The following is a 21,687-nucleotide window of genomic DNA, read 5'->3' on the forward strand; positions in this document are numbered from 1 at the left end:
TCAGTGAGGGCAATTAGTCACTTGACTTAGCATCTGTTTCGGCCATGTGTGCGGTTAGCACAGGTCAGTTACAGAATAAGTTCAACCCTTAGGCTACTTTCACACATCAGTTTTTTCTGACAGGCTGGATCCGGCTCTTTTTGCAAAAACCAGATCCAGCGAAAACTGCCACCGGATCCAGTTTTGTCTCATTGAATTGTATTAGCTTCAGATTGCGCCGCATGGCCGTCCGGTTCTTCTGGTTTTTCGCTGGATCCGGCTAAATGTATCATTCCGGTGTCTGGAAAAGACATTTCTTGTAACGTTTTTTGTCTGCGGTGAAGAAGCCGGAAGCGCCAGATCCGGCGCTTCTGGCTTTTTGCTACAGTTGTGGTCTATGGGTGCCGGAATGCGCCGAATCCAGAAAAAGCTGGATCCGGCCACCGGATCCGGTTTTTACATCTGAGCATGCTCAGATCCCATTGCCCAGCCCCCAGATTAACATATATAAACAATGCCAGTGAGGCATTTATCCATCCATTACCATGCAGCCAGTCAGAGGAGCCGGCCACAGAGGAGCCAGCCGCAGAGGTTCCAGCGACAGAGGATCCAGCCACAAAGCGGGGCCAGCGACAGAGCGTGTCCAGCAGCCACCGAGCCAGGCCAGCCAGCAGCCACAGAGCAGCCAGCAGCCACAGAACAGCCAGCAGCCGCAGAGCAGCCAGTAGCCACAGAGCCAGGCCAGTCAGTCAGATATGTTGTCGTCTTCTTCTGGGAGCCCTCCCTCACGTCGTCCACTCTTAGAGGTAAAAAAAAATTTGAGGTTTTATTTTTATTTCAACCTTTATGTATATCACACTCCATCTCTGATATGCCATCTCAGAGCATGTCGTCCCTTTTACTGCACCGGCTATTTGGCACAATACCAGTGATACATTTTCTGTCCCCCATATTTATGCCCTCTAGATGTTAAAATTGCACCCTAGAAAATGATAATGCCCTGTGCAAGTTCCATAGAAAAAAGGGTGACCACATTTAGCCCTTAGAAAGTAATGATGCCCTGTATATTCTTTTGATGGTCACAGAAGTGCTCTTATAAAACTTAAATGCCCCATTGTATATGTATGTGTATATAGATATATATTTCTAAATATATTAATCTATAATTTTTGTATAACAGGAAGCTGCAGCAGCTGAAGAGGTGCTTCCAGAAGAAGACCGAAGGGTTGGAGAGATACCCGGAGTGAGCGCGCAGTTGGTAAGTTTCTTGCATGCATCGCAGAAAAACATCATCACACTACATAAAACACATAAAAAATTGATTAGTACAGACATCACACTGCACACAGCACAAGCCTACATCCAAGCACATAATTTTTCTTTGTTTTTATGTTACAGTCTTCAGTTTCTGGGGTCCGATCAAGAGATCCTCGAAGCGGCTCCCAGAATCGTCGTGAGCGGACGGGCAGTCAACATGAGGTAAGCACCTTTGTTTTTTTAAAAATTTTTTTTACCTAATTATGTTGTTTGGAGTCTAATGTATTTTTTTTTTCTTTGGTCTTTTTTAACAGGCTTCACAGTAGGCTCCTGACTCGGACGGTGAGGAGGAGGTGGGCCTAGATATTGACCTCCTCATCGATCTGATCTGAGAAAGGGAGCCACTGTGGAATATGGGGGACCGCAGCCACGCTGATCTCCTAGTGACCTTTCGGCTCTGGGAGCAAGTCTGCCAGCAACTTGTTGCCAACTGGGAGGGCCTCGAGGTTCGGGTCCAGCATAAAGTGCGTAAGTGTACACAGTTCAGTCATGTTGCTGCTGGATGTAAAAGTGTTGTATACTAACCAATTTGTCCTTTCACTTTTCAGGCGAGAGAATTGTCAAGCGGTGGTGGTCAATCAGGGATCGCTTCAAGAAGGAGTTAAACAACGAGATGCGGGCCCCGAGTGGCTCTGGAGGACACAGGAGCAAATACAAATACTCAAGAGCCCTGTTGTTCCTCCGAGAGACAATGGTGAACAGAAGGTAATTATTATCCACCCCATTTAATTCAAAATGTTTACAGATCTAACCCTTTTTTTCCCGTCTCCCATGACGGCACACATGAGAGAGGGGATCCGCCCAGTCAGGACAGGAACCCTACTGAAGATAAAAGGGCGGTACCTCTCCCTCGCTTCAGTTGGGTATCCTGTCCTGACAGGGACCCGTGCTGAAGACAGCAGGTCACACTTACCTGCCCCTCTCCCGTGCCGGCGTAGAAGATCAGGCTGGGCTCCTGAGCGCTGGGCGTCGGGATGGAGGAAGCGCCGTCCGCGGGTCCTCCGGGGCTCAGCATCCGAGCGGGCGCAGGAACAGCACGGCGGGGGTCCTGGGGCTCTGCTGTGGCTGCCGCGCCACCCTCTCCCCCTCTGCCGGTGATTCCCTACTCTGGAGCAGCTCAGGAGCGTTGAGGGAGCGGCCGCTTCCGGGTCGCGCTCCTCTGACGTCACGCGCAGGGCACGCTGGGGAAGGGGCGTGCCCGCGTGACGTCGGGAGGCGGCCCTGACAATTCAAGATGGCGGCGCCCATGGTGAAGAACGCCGATCGGTGGAGAGAGATCCCGGCGGTATGGCAGGGGGGGAGGGGCTGTGGGCGTAACCGGAGGAGGCGGAGAGTGCAGTGGATGACCACAGAAGACGCACTCATGCCCAAAGCTTCAGAATGGAAGTGGGGCAAGACGAGCAGCGTCAGCAGCGTCAGCAGCAGCGACAGCAGCAGCGTCAGCAGCAAGACCTCTCGCCAGATGCCAGGCCGAGCCACCAACATACCAGGAGCAGTCGCTCAAGTGGTGGGAGCGGCAGTCATAAGCGCAATCGGCATGACTCTGGGACGTCCAGGAGAAACGTCACGAGTGCATCTGAGGAGCCTCCGAGATCGGTACCCCTGATTGATAGCGGTGGTGAGTGATCTACGTGAATGTCACCCTTATGGTAATGGGGTTCCATTTTCTCTGTTTGATCACTAGGGGGCGAGGAAGGCCAGCAGCAAAACCAAAAATAGAGAATGCGCCCTATGTAAAAACCCGCTGGCAGATCAGTGGCAGAAAGATCTCTGCGCTGACTGTATTAACAGGACTATACAGGAGGAGACCCCTGATTTGGTGACTAGTCTAAAGGAGTTAATACATCAGGAGGTGAAAGGTTCCCTAAAGGCAGCCCTTAAAAAGAAAAGAAACCGTAGAAGGAGCTCCGATTCAGAGGCCTCGCCAAAGCAGAAGGGGCGGGATAGATCTTTGTCCCCCTCCACCTCCTCTTCCTCTACGCAGTCCTCAGAATCCTCCTCGGACAGCGATATAGGCGGCCGTCCATGTTTCCCAACGGAGGACGTAGAAAAACTGGTCAAGGCCATTAGAGCTACAATGGGCCTTAAAGAAGAAAAAACTCCCAAATCATTAGAGGATGTAATGTTTGGAGGACTGGAGGAAAAGCGAAAGCGTACCTTCCCTGTAAATGATAAAATAAAAGCGCTAATTGACAGGGAATGGAAAAAGACAGAGCGGTCAGGGGGCTTACCTTCCACATCAAAGAGGAGGTACCCCTTTGACCAGAAGGACTCAGAAACCTGGGAAAAAGTCCCAAAAATTGATGGGGCTGTAGCCAGATCCTCAAAAAAGATATCCCTACCATTAGAAGATTCTGGCGTGTTGAAAGACCCACTTGATAAGAAAGCAGATGGGTTTCTGAAGCACATCTGGGAAGCTTCAGCAGGGGGATTGAAGCCAGCAATAGCCGATACCTGTACCGCTCGTGCCCTCATGGTCTGGCTGCAACAAATAGAGGACCAGATCAAGGATAGAGTTCCTAGAGACGAAATTCTAGCTAATCTAACATTGGTGCACGGAGCAGCGGCTTTCCTGGCCGATTCCTCTGCAGACTCCGCAAGATTGACAGCTAGAGCAGCAAGCCTGTCAAATGCGGCAAGACGAGCCCTGTGGCTTAAAGGGTGTCCCGGAGATTTACCCTCTAAGCACAAGTTATGTTCCATTCCATGCGATGGCCAATTCCTCTTCGGGAAAAAACTAGAAGAGATTTTGGAGCATGCGGGGGATAGGAAGAAAAGCTTTCCCCGATTTCCGGGAGAACCTAAGAAGCAGCCCTTTCGGAGGAGGAGATTTAACAGGGGTCGTCCCCCGGGAGATAGAAAAAGCTGGGACTTTAAAGAAAAAAGAGGATCGGGCTATATGTTTAAAGGGCCCTCCACTTCCTCCAAAAAATCTCCCCAATGACATTGGGCCGGAGGTAGGGGGAAGGCTTTCTCTCTTCCTTTCCGCCTGGGCAAATATCTCCCCCAGTACATGGGTCCTAAATATAATCAAGGACGGCTTAAAAATAAAATTCATCCGTCCGCCCAGGCATACCTTCATAATAACACCCAGAAGGAAAGCCCAAGAGCAACAGCTGGCCCTGGAGACGGAAGTCTTGGGACTAGTGAAAAAACAAGTCCTACAGGAAGTCCCAGCGCAAGAAGAAGGAAGGGGGTTCTACTCCCCCCTCTTCTTAATACAAAAACCAGACGGCTCTTAGAGAACCATTGTCAACCTGAGGAGACTCAATCAGTGGATAGACAATTGCTCCTTCAAAATGGAGTCAATCAACACGGCCACAAAGATCCTGTTCCAGCATTGCCTCATGGCAGTGATAGACTTAAAAGATGCCTACTATCACATCCCAATTCATCGGGAGTATCAGAGATATTTGAGAGTAGCGCTCTATATCCAGGGGTAGGTGAGACACTACCAATACGCAGCCCTTCCGTTTGGCCTGTCTACAGCCCCCAGGGTATTCACCAAAGTGATGGCCGAAGTAATGTCTTTTCTGCGATCCAGGGACATAGTGATCGTCCCATACTTAGACGACTTTCTGGTAATAGGGAGGTCGGAATCCCACTGCACACTTCAAGTGAAGGAAGTAATAGCAACTCTAGTAGGACTAGGATGGATAGTAAACATCCCCAAGTCAAGGATAACCCCAGTAAAAGAGCAATCCTTCCTAGGGTTGATATTGGACTCCGAGCAACAACGCTGCCTCCTACCAGAGAGGAAAGTGACCAAGATAAGAGGCCTAGCTCGCACAGCAATACAAAGGCCAAATATGACACTGAGGAACGCAATGTCCCTTTTAGGCTCACTGACATCATGTATACCTGCAGTAACATGGGCGCAGTACCACTTAAGGCAACTACAGTGGGAAGTCCTGTCAGCGCAGAAATAGTTAAAAGGGCATTTAGAAGGCAAACTATGTCTCTCAGTGGCTGTAAGAGATTCCCTGCTCTGGTGGACTGTAGAAAAGAATCTAACAGCTGGTGTCCCGTGGCAAAAACCAGTCGAGGACATCATTACGACAGACGCGAGTGCCACAGGGTGGGGAGCACACCTGAGATCCCATACAATAAGGGGACCTGGTCCTCACTAGAAAGCGATCAGAATTCAAATGTAAAAGAACTATGGGCAGTGGAAAAAGCCGTGAAACATTTCCTTCCCTTACTTCAGGGCCGCCACACCCGGGTCATGACGGACAATCAGGCAGTAGTAGCCTACATCAATCATCAGGGGGGAACGAGATCTCGGGGCCTCATGCAAATATCAGATCTACTCTTCCAGCTAGCAGAACAACATCTGTTATCCATCACAGCATTGCACATAAAGGGGGCAGAAAATATACAAGCAGACTTCCTGAGTCGCAGGCATCTAAGACAAGGGGAATGGTCCCTAAACTCCCGAGTCTTCCAACAAGTAGTTCAGGCCTGGGGCAGACCAGAAATAGACCTGTTCGCTACCGCACACAACCGGAAGGTCAGGAAGTTCTGCTCGCTAAATCCAAGGGAAAACCCCTTCGCAGTAGATGCCCTACAAATACCCTGGAAGTTCATCCTGGCCTATGCATTTCCCCCGATAACAATGATCCCAGTAGTAGTCAGGAAAATCAGGGAGGATCGGGCAAGAATAATTCTTATAGCTCCTTTTTGGCCGAGAAGGCCTTGGTTCTCCCTTCTGAGGCTCATGTCAGTGACAGATCCATGGATGCTACCAGAGATTCCAGACCTGCTTTCCCAGGGACCAGTGGTCCACTCTCAGGTGAAGGGCTTCCATCTAGCAGCCTGGAATTTGAGAGGGCGCTACTGAGTCGCCAGGGATTCTCTCCAGGGTTAGTCTCCACCCTGTTGAAAAGTAGGAAACCAATAACATCCCAAATCTACGGTAGAACGTGGAAAAAGTTCCTAGACTTCCTGGGGGAACCTTTAGGGGATGTAGCTCCAGTGAGACCTATCCTAGAGTTCTTACAGTCGGGGCTGCAACTGGGGTTAGCCACTAACACACTCAAAGTTCAAGTCTCAGCTTTGGGGGCCCTATATAACTGCAATTTAGCAGCCAATAGGTGGGTGTCCCGGTTCATTAAGTCCTGTGGCAGGTCAAGGCCGGTCATTATCCCAAAGATACCACCCTGGGACCTGAACCTAGTTTTGGAGGCTTTAACCAAAGATCTCTTCGAACCACTACTAGAGCTGTCACCAAAGCTACTTACACTTAAAACGGTCTTACTGGTAGCCTTAACGTCAGCCCGAAGAGTCAGCGACCTACAAGCTCTGTCTATATGTCCTCCTTATACACAGATCTTGGATGACCGAGTGGTTCTAAGACCAGACCCGGCCTATCTCCCCAAGGTAGTCCAAAAGTTTCATAGGACTCAGGAGATCTCCTTGCCGTCGTTCTGTAACAATCCCAGAAACCCGGGGGAGCAAAAGTTCCATACATTAGATGTAAGAAGAGCCATAATACAATATATGTCAATAACTAGTCAGTGGAGGAAAGATCAGTCCCTTTTTGTAGCCTTTCAGGGTAGTAGAAAGGGGCACGGGGTAGCTAAAAGTACCATTGCCAGATGGATTCAGGGAGGCCATTATGTTATCCTACTCCGCAAGTGGCGCTCCGGTTCCAGAAGGCATCAAGGCTCACTCCACCAGAGCCGTGGCTACCTCCTGGGCAGAGAAGGCTGAGGTATCGATTGAGCAAATTTGTAAAGCCGCTACTTGGTCCTCACCTTCCACCTTTTTTAAACACTACCGACTTGATCTGTCTTCCTCTACTGACCTAACCTTTGGTAGAAGGGTGCTGCAAGCGGTGGTCCCTCCCTAAGGTGTCTTATTCTACAAAAGTCTCTCATGTGTGCCGTCATGGGAGACAGGAAAACACCAAGGTTACTTACCGGTAGCCGGTTTTTCCGGAGCCCATGACGGCACCTGTATATTCCCCCCCTTTTCACTCCTTTGGTGTGCACTTTAGTTTGGGTGTTTTTTAGTTAGATATAATGTGGTGATAGTTTTACCATGTGTACTAACCCGGGGGGCCTCTCATGCTCTGTAAACCAACTGAAGCGAGGGAGAGGTACCGCCCTTTTATCTTCAGTAGGGTTCCTGTCCTGACTGGGTGGATCCACTCTCTCATGTGTGCCGTCATGGGCTCCGGAAAAACCAGCTACCGGTAAGTAACCTTGGTGTTTTTGCTTCCAGCCAGGGCCATGCAATATCAATATATTAATTATCTTTTTTTTTTCTCTTTATTCCACAGCACCATCTTCAGCACTCGGGAGCCTGCACCGTTGAAGACTTCTTTGGTGATCCCCAAGGAGTCCGCCACCGAGGGACACTTCGACAGTCCCGGACTATCTGCACCTTCCCAGCCTTCCCTCACATCCGATCCTACGGTAACACCCCCTTGCGCTGGAGCCTTGTGGCTGCTTGCATTGCATGAATCTGCTGGTGAGGATATATCTTTTCCTTTACCCCACCCCTCTGCTGCTGCCACCTCTAGTACACCTGTGGGTTCTGGGCGGCAGCGCCAGAGGGGTCAGGAAAAGAGCTATGCGCCAAAGTTCTTACATCTGAATGCATCCTTCCAGAACTGTCTGAAACTGTTGTCTGAGCAAATGACCGCAGGATTTAATTTGCTCAACAACAGTATTCTTGAATTTCCACTGTCCCTGCTCCCCCTCCTATGCAATACCAGCAGCCTTCCCCATACCAGCAGCCTTCCCCATACCAGCAGCCTTCCCCTTACCAGCAGCCTTCCCCTTACAGCAGCCTTCCCCGTACCAGCAGCCTTCCCCGTACCAGCAGCCTGCCCCGTACCAACAGCCTGCCCAGTACCAGCAGCCTGCCCCATACCAACATACCGCCCTGTACCATTTACCAACCACATCACCAGCACCTCCACTACCTGCCCACTACCACCATTCTCCTTCAACACCCATCATGCCCTAAACACAACCCTCTTTCCACCCTCCACCTCTTCTGCCTCCCAATCCTTCGACTCCACCCCTCAAACCTTCCAAATTCCCAATACAACTCCTGGTTTCATGTCCACCCGTTCCATTTCTTTCTCCACCCCTTCACCTGTTCCTATTGATCCTTCACCACCACCCTCACTTTCCTCTCTCCACACTCCCAATGTTGAAGTGTCCCAATCTGACAGCCCCTCCAGCATTATTTCCAACCCCCACTATGTAGATTTGTAATTTTTTCTATTTCATAATTTTTTAATAAAAAAACAGTTTGTTTCAAAATTTGGTCTTTTATTTGGTTATAAGGTTAAAAGAAGGTTTTCAAAGCAAGGTTAAATACTGTGGTTAAAGAAGTTAAAATAAAATGGTTAAAACACAACCAGTTACACAACTTGGGTGAAGAAGGTAAAATACTTTGGATAAAACACAACCAGGTAAACAACTTTGGGAGGTAAAATACTTTGGGTAAAACACAACCAGGTACACAACTTGGGAAAAGAAGGTAAAAGACTTTGGGTAAAGAAGGTAAATGACTTTTAGTTACAAGGTAAAAGAGAATTTTTTCAAACTCTCTCATCCTGCCAGTCTACTCTTCCTTGAGGTGAAATAAAGTATTCAGCAAATTTGTCCCTCATTCTTGAAACTGACACAGAACTTCTATACGTAATGTTGTGATAATCATGCAAGGTGGTTTCTTCAGGGTGGTCATCAATGGAAATATGCTCCTTGCATATAACAAAATTGTGCAGAACCACACAAGCTTTCACCACCTCTTCCACAGTTTCAGTCTTCAGGTTGATAGCGGTCAATAGAACTCGCCATATGGCTATCAGAATCCCAAAAGCACACTCCACCATTCTTCGTGCTCGTGTGAGGTGGTAATTAAAAATTCATTTAGTTCGCGTCAATCCACTACTGGAGTATGGTTTCAGCAGGTGTTCCGATAGTTGGAAGGCTTCATCACCAACATAAACAAATGGCATTGGTGGGCCAGTTGTTTCAGGCAGTGGTCTTGGGGATGGAAATTGGAAGGTGTTTCCATAGAGATGACGCCCCATTGCAGACAATTTGAAAACTTGGGAATCTTTAGAGTGGCCATAGGCCCCAATATCAACCGCCATAAACTTGTATTCCGCATCAGCGATGGCCATGAGCACAATGGAGAAATATTTTTTATAGTTAAAATATTCTGATCCAGATCCAGCAGGTTTGACGATGCGGATATGTTTCCCGTCCTCTGCACCCAAGCAATTGGGAAACTGACAGATTTGTTGGAATTTATATGCAATTTCAAGCCAACTCTCCAGTGTGGGATGTGGTATAAACTCGTCATGTAAAGAGTCCCACAATGCACGGCATGTGTGCTTCACAATTCTGGAGATCATGAAAATCCCAGGTCTAAACTGGAAATGGAGTGACGAAAGAGATTCTACAGTTGCAAGGAATCTGTGACCTTAAAGGGGGAAAAATTAGATTAGTACATAATAAAAAATAACATTACAATTATAAGTCAGCTTAACAGTTGGTTCGAGATACAATAAAAACAATTCTTCAAAAATAACAGGAACAAGATTACAGTAAAAGTGTGCTTTACAAGGAAGCGATACAATAAAAATGCCTTACCGAAGTGTCACCATCAGACGCTCCGGTGGTGAAATGGAGAAGCGGCAATTTGTGTCACTTCTTCTGATGAGGTGTCCAATTCGTTCCATCAAAAAATCAAAGTTCTCCATTTGCATACGAACATATGAAAAAAATTTCTCTGGGTTTCCTCGAAGCTCCATGTATAGTGTAGAATACACCCCACGCGTCATTCTCTTGGCTGTGATGGGGTGGATCCACAAACGTCGTCGCCGCAGACACTTTAGACTCTGCTATCTCTCGCTTCTTCTCCAGAACAATCGCTTTCAAATGATTCGACTCAACAGTAAACTCGACGCTAATCTTCAGAAAGTATGCTATCACAGCTTCCATCTTCTCCAGCTTCTTGCTCTCCTCTCCAACATGCACTGGCTCCTCTCCAACCTGTCAAATATGGCCTGTCTGAGCACTGTATATATAGGTTTTTAGTAGCCAATCACATTTGGGAGTCTCCCATGGACTTTGTTAAAAACCGGATCCGTCGAAAAACAGATAAAAAACAGGAAGAAACGGATGGAAAAACAGATGAAATGGATCCGTTTTTTTGCCGGATCTGTCTTCCTGATCCGGTGAAAACCGGATCCGTTTCATCCGGTTTTCCAAAAAACCCACCTGATGACACCGGATCCGTCGCTTCGGCGCGACGCCGGAATAGCACTTAGTATTCTTTTGTTCAGTACCGCTCTGTGAAGTAACGGAGCTCGGTACTCGGTCCGTTTACACTGTGTGGCGTTAACACAGTGTGTCAAGTAATCGCTTGCTGTTTGCGTTCGTCATTAGTCACTCTAGCAGCAGAGACATCTCTGCATGGTGGACCCCGGGTTGCAATTGCACTTTATCATTATAGTTTGTTTAGTGCAAGCCTGCCAACCCTAACACACATACATACCCATTGTATTCAATAAGACATTACTGACTCCATGGTCAAATTTTTAAAAAAACACAGCCTAAATAAAATCTTTTATTTGAAATAAACACTCCCCTCTCTTTTACCAATTTATTTGAAAAAATGAAAAATAACAAAGCAAACTCATATCATGCTCTCCACATGTTCCCTGTAAAAGAAAAAAATTGTAAAAAAATATACCTCACCTGTCTGACGAGAAAATAATCCATTTATCCCTTGACGAGTCTAGCTCTGCTATATCTAGATGCTATGCTGGATGGTTTTATGATGCAATGAACTCCGTTCACATCACTGACGTCACTTCTAGTGATGTGTGAACTTTATCACAAAAGTGGTGGAGTTGAACCAGAAGGCACGAGTTGGTGTGTCCGAGGAACGATACTACATACACCTATACATACACACACATACACACATACATACACAAACACACATACTACATACACACATACATACATACATACACACACAGTGACAGCACCTTTCACCTGTCCGCAGCATCACCACCTCCGGCTGCTTCCTCGCTCTGGCATAGCGGCTGCTGAATGATGACGTCATTCAGCAGTGCTGCTCTCAGAGACAGGAAGCGCTGGCGCAGGGCAGGAAGCAGGACGGATCCTTGCAGTTCCACTCTTGCTTCCTGCCTGCCGCACATGAGGGCAATCTGGCCAGGGGCCCCCAGACGCCTCGGGCCCGGAGAAACCGGCCAGATTGCCCTCATCATTAGCTGCCCTGCAGGGGCCCCCTGGAGCCTCTGGGCCCTGGGCAGTCGCACCAGTTGAACCGGCGGTATGTCTGCCCATGTCTATACTGTTTTGCTGAAGCACAATGTTTGGGCTACTACTTGTCAAAAAATCACAGGCTTCTTCTGTGTACACTGCCTGTTCATCAACATACAAGAAAAATGCAATCAGTGGAGTTATTTGAATTTGCATGTATGTCTTTAAAAAAGTATGAGGCTTAGGTTTCATAGCTTCATTGTATAAATAGCCTCAAGACACCTGTGATTGCTATCTTTCCCCATTTCCCCGAACACATGAATGCTCTGCTGAGTGAACATGTTCCTCTATACACAGCTAATGACACAAGATCCACCAATCACAATAGGTGATGTCACACCTCTCCTCCCTTCATAATGACCTTTCCACATGCTCAATAGATGCTTTAATACAAAAGATAGAGTTTGAGTCTGTTTATTGTGGCTAATGTACATGCAAATATCCTGGAGAATGATAGATTCTAAAAAAAAGCCCAAGTGGCCAATGTGAAAATTCCAAGATTTATATTTTTTATTTTTAATAAAGATTATGATATAGAGAAAAAAAAATTGCCATTTTTTATAAGTACATTTAAAACCGGAGTTAAACAATTATTTTTCTGAAGATGCTTTCCCTTTATTATAAAGGGCATGGAGGGTTTTGGATGTTAAAATTTGTGACCAATTTTCTGCTTTATTAGATTGTGTCTTCCTGTTACAAGGGTTAATCTCCGGCAAAAATGAATATGTCCTTACTCTGAATGATTTTCCTTCATGTTCAGTTATTATGTAAAACCTCATTTTCTGTACGTGAGTTGGACGGAGACCAAACAAACGTTTTGTATTGGTTACAATGACACCAGAAGCGGAGAAGTATGTACTAATCTGTCTGGTTATTCACAATAGTGATTATCTGATAATTAAAGTAATAATTTAGTAATTACAAAAGTCTCTAAATCTAAATAGCTTACAACATCTCAAAGGAAAAATATTTCTTTTATTACTGTGTATCTTCTATTTCTGCAAAACCTTTTGTATATTTTGTCTTTCTAAGGGCAAATGAAGCTTTATAGTTTTTAAATTGAGCACTCTGAAATGACCTTAAAAACTTATGTACGGTATTGGCTGGGGCCTTAGTGCTAGAGTTTTGTTTATAATTGGTAAATAGCTGGTAACTTGTATTTAGTCAGCAAATGTAAAATCCAGTATCTAATAACGCTTCATTAACCTTTTTTCAGTTTTCACATGTTCAGCTTTTTCACTCTGTGCTGTTTTATTTAAATTGTAACATGAAAACTATCAATTAACATGTTAGCTGATATTTGATAATAATTGATAATTGTTATGCATCTCTGACTAGTACCTTGAGTACTCAGGGGTGAACGTCTCAGAATACACTGTTTGATTGGCTTATTGCAAAAATGCCAATAAACCTGTACCCTGGCTAACATGAATAATAATTAGCTGAATAAAATATTAATACATTAATGACTTGCAATACCATCAATATCCTTTTGGTAAGAAACCAGCCAATTCTGGGTTATCATCTGTTAATGAGCCAAACTACAAAGGCAATAGTCATAGACGCTGTATTTTTTAGTCATGTTTTTCTGCATTTGCTGCATATTTTCTGCATGGATTTACATAAGGATGATTGAGGAAAAAAGACTGCAGCCTCAGTTTTTAATGCACCCAAGCATCCTAGAAATTTTTACATTTTAGTAAATTCCTTTTTCTGTGTAATAGCTAAGCATACTCTTTAAGGTTTCTGGGGTAAACATTTTCAAATTTAAGTGGATAAAAGCTCAGGGTATGGAATTATTACAGTAGTTCTTATAATTCTCCTTATGATTCTTATGACTTATGGAGAAATTTAATATATCTGTAGATAAGTAACATACCAATAGCCATTATTCTCCCATTGCATGGTTTATAACCGGGGCAATGATTAACTTTGTTCTCATATACAGAATTGGAAATCTTTGCATAAAGATTGATTTACAGAAGGCTAAACTGCAGAAAGGTAATGCACAGGAGCGTAACTATAATCGGTGCAGGGATTGTAATTGCACCTGGGTCCTGGAGCCTAGTTGACCCAGAAGATCACTTTGGCCCATTTGAAAATACTACTAATACTACCAACCAGTGATAGGTGATGGCCATCTTATATAGTACAGTTCCAGACGTACAGGGCCTTTTTATTTAGTGTGTCCAATGTGCTAATTTTTATAATCTTTACAAGGGGACGTCACGGGGTAGTTATGTAGAGGAGCTTGAAGACAAGCCTACAGAAAATCCCCCAGAGAGCAGAAATTGTCTACTTTTGACCTGGCAATAGGTCCTTTTTAATGCTGCTGCCCACTATAAACCCTTCAAAATGACCCAAGATTGATGCATAACATTAAAAATGTATACTTATCTACTGTCCTGCTATGCATGGCTCCCCCATCTCGTCCTGGTATGCGTGGCTCCTTATCCCCTATCACCCACCCGCGTGCCCTCGCAGAGTCTCGGTGGTCACGGTGTCTTCGCAGCATCTCCATGGTTCCGGCTTCCAGCAGCTCTTCGGACACGATCACCTGGCGCCGCTCATTAAGGTAATGAATATGCGCTCCACACCTATGGGAGTGGAGACACGCACATATACATTACCTTAATGACCGACGCCACGTGATCGCACCGAAAGAGCTGCTGGAAGCCAGAACCATGGAGATGCTGCGAAGATGCCGGGACCACTGAGACTCTGCGGGGGCACGCTGGTGGGTGAGTAGGATGTCATCTGGAAGCTGGTGGCTGTCACTGTGCATTGCTGTAAGAGAAATGAATATTATTTTCTCTTTAGCAGCGGGCAGAGTTAGAGCTGCCGGCTCCTGCCTCGGTCACCCGTTGCTCTGCCACTCCCCCTCCCCCGCCGGCTTTCTGGACAATTGACTTGTGTATAAGCCGAGGGGGGCGTTTTCAGTACAAAAAAATGTGCTGAAAAACTTGGCTTATACACGAGTATATACAGTAAGTTTACACTTTTTTATTGTGTATTGCACTTTGGGGCTTTTCATAAGGAATTGTCAAATGGGGACAACCCCTTTAAGTCAGCCTAATTCTCTGATGTGCAAACATAATAGGGGAATGGCTTATCTATGGAAATAAGTGCTGTCCACTGACTTCCTAAACACTCTGCTCTAGTCACATGCCAACTCAGAAATTGCTATTTTGTGTTGAGTACAGTAAGATGCAGTGCGATGCAGCCGACATATAGTATGGATTGGCTGCCGTAGGATCCTGTTACCTCACCTAATGATAGGTAGATTAGTAAGTAGAATAACTTGAAATTTACATCTTCTTGATGAATGTTTGTTCCCATGGAAAAGCCCTTTTAATTCTTTATCTTCATCAGAATATAAGCTTTAGGGCTTATACTTATTTGTGAGAAAAACGGATGAGTGCAACCCTATAAAAAATCAGATTGCACTCTGCCTAATGTTATTCTATGTTTCCCTACTCATCTGCAATTTTTCTCTTAGCTCATCTCGGATGGAAAAAAATCACAGCAATCTGCGATTGTCCTTGTATATCGAACAAATCTTGCCAATGCAAGTCAATGAGTGCAAGAAAAAATTTGTGCTTAGTCTCCGCTCTTCCCACTTGCCCTGGTGCGGTGTGGCAAGTCGGGTAATAAGGCGCGGGTTAATGTCAGCTTTGTATTGGCACTTGACATCAAGCCCAGAGGTTAGTAAAGGAAAGGCGTCTATAAGACACCCCCATTACTAACTCCATAGTCATATAAATGAAAATCACCCTGAATAAAGACGCTGACATATTTATTTTAAATAAAAAAAACAGTTATACTCACTTTGACGCCTATTTAACTGAAATCTAAGTCCCCTGTAAAAGACCAAAAATAATAAACAACCATATCTCTCATCTGGTCGACATGAAAGAAAATCATCCGATGCACATATCTCCTGTAAAAAAAATAAATAACCATTTCCCTCACCTGTCCGACAAAATGATAATCTATTTGACTCTTGATGAGTATAGCTCTGCTACATGAAGATGTCTTGCTTAACTCTGGCATGATGCAACCGTTAAACCTGGCATCAAGCAGAGACACTGAATTGGGCATGCTAGCACAGCATCAGCGTTTCGTGGTGTTGCAAGAAAGTAAGCGGAGTTCATAGCCAATGAACTCCATTCACTTCACTGACGTCAGCGCAAGCATCGTGGGAAAGTTCTCCTCGTGCTGACATCAGTGAGGTTATTTGCTGGTTATTAATTATAGGAGGGACCCTACATCATTTTTTGGGGGTCCCCCAATTTAGCTACCAGTAAAGGCTAAGTATACAACTGTGAGCTGATATTGATAGCCTGGGACACTCCATGTTTATTACCCTCTTCCCAGGCTATAAACATCTACCCCCAGCTGTCCGCTTTCCCTCTAATAGTTATCAAAATTTTGGGGATCTCACACCATTTTTTTCAGTAATTAATTGATTTATTAATTAAATACATGTACAGTAAGCTACATAAGCAATGTGCTAATTATATATGTCACTCACATATTTGTAGCTATCTATCTAACCTATATACAGTGGGTACGGAAAGTATTCAGACCCATTTTTCACTCTCTGTTTCATTTCAGAAATTTGGTAAATTCAAAAAAGTTCATTTTTTTCTCATTAATGTATACTCTGCACCCCACCTTGACTGAAAAAAAAAACAGAAATGTAGAAATTTTTGCAAATTTATTCAAAAAGAAAAACTGAAATATCACGTGGTCATAAGTATTCAGACCCTTTTCTCAGCATTGAGTAGAAGTACCCCTTTTGAGCTAGTATAGCCATGAGTCTTCTTGGGAATGATGTAACAAGTTTTTCACACCTGGATTTGAGGACCATCTGCCATTCTTCTTTGCAGATCCTCTCCAGTTCAGTCAGGATGGATGGTGAACGTTGGAGAACAGCCATTTTCCGATCTCTCCAGAGATGCTCAATTGGGTTTATGTCAGGGCTCTGGCTGGACCAGTCAAGAATGGTCACAGAGTTCTGAATCCACTCCCTTGTTATTTTAGCTGTGTGCTTAGGGTCATTGTCTTGTTGGAAGGTGAAACTTCAGCCATGTCTGAGGTGCAGAGGTTTTCATCAAGGATATCTCTGTACTTGGCTGTATTCATATTTCCATCAATTGCAACCATTTGTCCTGCCCCTGCAGTTGAAAAACACCCCATAGCATGATGCTGCCACCACCATGTTTCATTGATGGGATTATATTGAGCAGGTGATGAGCATTGCCTGGTTTTCTCCACACATACTGCTTAGAATTATCATCAAAAGTGCTATCTTTGTCTCATCAGACCAGAGAATTTTTTTTCTCATAGTCTGGGAGTCCTTCATGTGTTTTTCAGCAAATTCTATGTGGGCTTTCATATGTCTGACACAGAGGAGAGGCTTCCGTCGGGCCACTCGCTATAAAGGCCCGACTGGTGGAGGGCTGCAGTGATAGTTGACTTTGTGGGACTTTCTCCCATCTCCCTACTGCTACTCTGGAGCTCAGCCACAGTGATCTTGGGGTTCTTCTTTACCTCTCTCACCAAGGCTCTTCTCCCACGATTGCTTAGTTTTGCTGGACGGTCAGTTCTCGGAAGATTTCTGGTGGTCCCAAACTTCTTCCATTTAAGGATTATGGAGGCTATTGTGCTCTTAGGAACTTTTGAGTACTGCAGAAATTCTTTTGTAACCTTGGCCAGATCTGTGCCTTGCCACAATTCTGTCTCTGAGCTCCTTGGCCAGTTCCTTTGACCTCATGATTCTCTTTTGGTCTGACAAGCACTGTGAGCTGTGAGGTCTTATATAGACAGGTGTGTACCTTTACAAATCAAGTCCTATCAGTTGAATTAAACACAGCTGGACTCCAATGAAGGAGTAGAGCCATCTCAAGGAGGATCACAAGGAAATGGACAGCATGTGACTTAAATATGAGTGTCTGAGCAAAGGGTCTGAATAATTAAGACCATGTGTTATTTCACTTTTTCTTTTTTAATAAATTTGCAAAAACTTCTACATTTCTGTTTTTTTTTTCAGTCAAGATGGGGTGCAGAGTGTACATTAATGAGAAAAAAAATGAACTTTTTTGAATTTACCAAATGGCTGCAATGAAACACAGTGAAAAATTTAAAGGGGTCTCAATACTTTCCGTACCCACTGTATATATTGAAAAATATTTGCTTTGAAAACTGTCTTTAAATGACGTAGATAATTACTCTATGTAAAAGCTAATGTTAAAATTGCATTGCATAAGGGTTGCATACACATCTCATATGGATTCTAGGTAAGAACAATCGCATTGTACTCGCATGACACTTGCATGACACATGTCCAACTTTTCAGGAACAACATCGGACCGATTTTATTCACTCTGATAGGTATGAGCCCTTAGTTTTTTCTGCCATTCACCATATTACAGAGCACAATGATTTTAGATTAGAATATTTTCCTAAATTGGCATCCAATGTAACATGACACAATTTGTTTCTCCTGGATTCTGTATAGATCTGGCAAAATACCCCCTTGTGTATGCCTCTGTGAAATTGGCGGCATACTAATGTAAGATATGGGCCAATAGACTAGAACGGGTGCCATATTACAGTTTTTTACAACTTGCACATAGTTGAAGTATGGTGGTGTGCATGAGGGATTACTAATTTGTATGATAAAAAAATGGAAATAAAATAACATTCTGGGCTTTTGTTGGCACCTTTCTAAAATTTTCTAATTTTTAATTTGTATTTTGCATCATTAAATTTACTATACTATTTACTATCAGTCATTTTCTTTGAAAACTGCTCTATTAGATCACTATTGTGACAGAGATTAATATGTTTAATTTATTCTCCATAAAAAGTTACGTTTTACGACTCATTAACCAAAATGTAGAATTCCACCAATAAAAATACGAATGTGACATCTGCGGCTTGTTCTCAGCCTTCTACATCATCTCTGTCCGTAGTTTCCTAAAAATCTGTGGTTTGTAACAATTTCCTCTTTTTTGCTTAGGGAGATACAATTGCATCCTGTGATTCCTATGGTATTTTGAAGCTTTGGGATGTGCGGAAGGTATCAGCCATGTTATCAGTTGATGCAGGACCTCACCCTGGAAATCAGGTGGCCTTTGATCCATCAGGTAAATCTAAATCTTTTCTGTGAACTGCAGTGTTAGGTATTAAACCCCAATTATTTCAGATGAAGCATCAAATCCTCAATGTTTGCATATATCCTACATAGATAGGGTGGTTTCACACGTCTAGATAATTCCGATACCGGAAAAAACGGTACCGGAGCTGTCCGTGTGGACACGTGGTACATCCGTGTGGCAACCGTGTGCCGCATCAGGACCACACGGATGGCACCGAGAAGAACTGCTACAGTAAGCGCTGTTCCCGACGGCTGTGGCTGAACGCGGCTGTGATTCTTCTCTCCTGCTCTGCCGGCAGGAGAGAAGAATGAATGAAAACCCGACGTGGGGTCCCCCCTCATTTTCTGAATTAACCAGATGAAACTTACAGCTGGGGGCTGCAGCCCTCAGCTGTTAGCTTTAGCCAGGTTGGTTGTGAAGAATAGAGGGGTCCCCACGCTGTTTTTTTCAATTATTTAAATAAATAATTTTAAAAAACGGCGTGGGGTCCCCCCTATTTTTGACAACCAACCTGACTAAAGCCGACAGCTGAGGGCTGATATTCTCAGGCTGGTAAGGGGCCATTGATCTTGGCCCCCCAGCCTAAAAACAGCAGCCCCCCGCTCCCCATAAAAGGCGCATCTATTAGATCCGCCTAATCTGGAGCTTTGCCCAGTTCTACCCACTTGCCCTGTAGTGGTGGCAAGTGGGGTAATAAGGGGTTAATGGCACCTTTCTATTATAAGGTGATATTAAGCCCGGATTAGTAATGGAGAGGTGTCAATAAGACACCGATCCATTACTAATCCTACAGTAAATAAAGGGTTAAATAAACACACACAAAAGTATTTTAATGAAAGAATGCAACACACACATTTTTATAATCTTTATTACACTGGTAATTCCTTTGCGAAGCCCTTGTTCTTCTGAAAAAAAGTTGAAAATAATAAAGCAAATATATACATTACCTGTCCGCCGCTCAGTCACGTCCTCGGTGTAAATCCATCTCAGGGGTTAATACATTTACAGTTGGAGTGCTGCTAATACATCCGCTCCCGACTGTAAATGACTGGGGAATGAATGGAGCAGAGCCAGACTCAGTGATAAGGGGTGATGTCACTAGTACCTAGTAACTAGTAACTAGTACTGAGCATGCGTCGGCTGCTCCCATTCATTCCCCAGTCATTTACAGTCAGGAGCGGCTGTGTTAGCAGCGCTCCGACTGTAAATGCATTAACCCCCGAGATGGATTTACGCCGTGGGACGTGACTGAGCAGCGGACAGGTAATGTATATATTAGCTTTATTTTTTTTTTTAACTTTTTTTCAGAAGAGCGAGGGCTTTGCTAAGGAATTACCAGTGTAATAAAGATTATAAAAATGTGTGTGGTATTCTTTCATTAAAATAATGTATTGTTATTGTGTGAGTGTGTTTAATGTATTGTGTGAGTGTGTTTATTTAACTCTTTATTTACTGTAGGATTAGTAATGGATTGGTGTCTTGTTGACACCACTTCATTACTAATCCGGGCTTAATGTCACCTTATAATAGAAAGGTGCCATTAACCCATTATTACCCCACTTGCCACCTCTAGAGGGAAAGTGGGAAAAACAGGGCATAGCTCCAGATTAGGCCAATCTAATAGATGCGCCTTTTCTGGGCAGCTGGGGGCTGATGTTGGGAGGGGCCAAGATCAATGGCCCCTTACCAGCCTGAGAATATCAGCCCTCAGCTGTCGGCTTTAGTCAGGTTGGTTGTCAAAAATAGGGGGGGGACGCCACACCGTTTTTTAAAATTATTTATTTAAATCATTAAAAAAACAGCGTGGGGACCCCTCTATTCTTCACAACCAACCTGGCTGAAGCTTGACAGCTGTAAGTTTCGTCTGGTTGGTTTTGAAAATGAGGGGAACCACACGTCGGGTTTTCATTCATTCTTCTCTCCTGCCGGCAGAGCAGGAGAGAAGAATTACAGCCGCATTCAGCACCAACCGCCGGGAACAGCTTTTACAGTAGCTGCTTCTTCCCGGCGGCCGTCCGTGAGCACGGAGAACTGTGTGAACAGTTCTCCATGTGCACATGTGCAGCACGTGTTGCGGGCCGTGTGTCCGTGTTAAAACGGTCATGTCTCCGTGTTTTGCACACGGACACACAGTTCATGAAAACACGCTGACATCTGCATAGACCCATTCATTTGAATGGGTCTACGTGTGTCAGTGTCTCCGGTATGTGAGAAAACTGGGACTACACGTACCGGAGCCACTGACATGTGAAACTGGCCTTACATAGGTTGAAAAAACACCTAGGTCCATCAAATTCAATCTTGTAACAAAAAGACTTGTACATCTGAGAATATCAAATAAAGTGAATAAGGATTCTTTAGCCTCAAGCATTGTTTTAAGATTCCAACAATATAAACTGAAATACAATAATTGTTATCCAAGCTAGATGTAAGATAGTCAACTTCAGATGAGCCATTCTGAAAAATAATACTCTGACTATGAGAAAAATATAAAAAATTGTATTGAGATTAAACACATTATACATTGATTAATCTCTGTGGAGTGAAGAGTCCTGATTAAGCTAGTTATTGGTTATGTATAATAATTATATATAAAACTTAGTGTATGTATATATATATATATATATATATATATATATTCAAACAATGTAAAAAAACATATAGCCAGCTCACCATAAAGGAGTTCCTCTTAATGCAATAGTCAGTGTTCACCTTATATTCTGCACGGATCCAGGCAGGGAGTATGCCCCAACAAATAGGAATATAAGAGAATTGGGATCCAGCAAAAAGATGAAAGTTCACCAGAATTATAAAATCTTCTTCTTTATTTATCCATCAAATCATATAAAAAATATGTGAGGAACTCCAAACAATTGGTAACATTCTGGAATGTTACCAATTGT

General features: G+C 44.2%; 1 protein-coding gene across 2 annotated transcripts in view; it reads left to right on the top strand.

Annotated features, from left to right (window-relative positions):
* SPAG16 (sperm associated antigen 16) overlaps positions 1-21,687 on the top strand; it is a 1,757,100-nt gene that overhangs the window by 1,306,772 nt on the left and 428,641 nt on the right. For both annotated transcript variants that reach the window (XM_073553217.1, XM_073553218.1), the window contains exon 15: positions 18,646-18,772. In XM_073553217.1, coding sequence (XP_073409318.1) covers positions 18,646-18,772 — 127 coding nt within the window. The remainder of the gene's footprint in view (positions 1-18,645; positions 18,773-21,687) is intronic.

Source organism: Dendrobates tinctorius, unplaced genomic scaffold (genome assembly GCF_039654945.1).
Source record: "Dendrobates tinctorius isolate UK_male_01 unplaced genomic scaffold, ASM3965494v1 ptg000199l, whole genome shotgun sequence".
Taxonomy (NCBI): domain Eukaryota; kingdom Metazoa; phylum Chordata; class Amphibia; order Anura; family Dendrobatidae; genus Dendrobates; species Dendrobates tinctorius.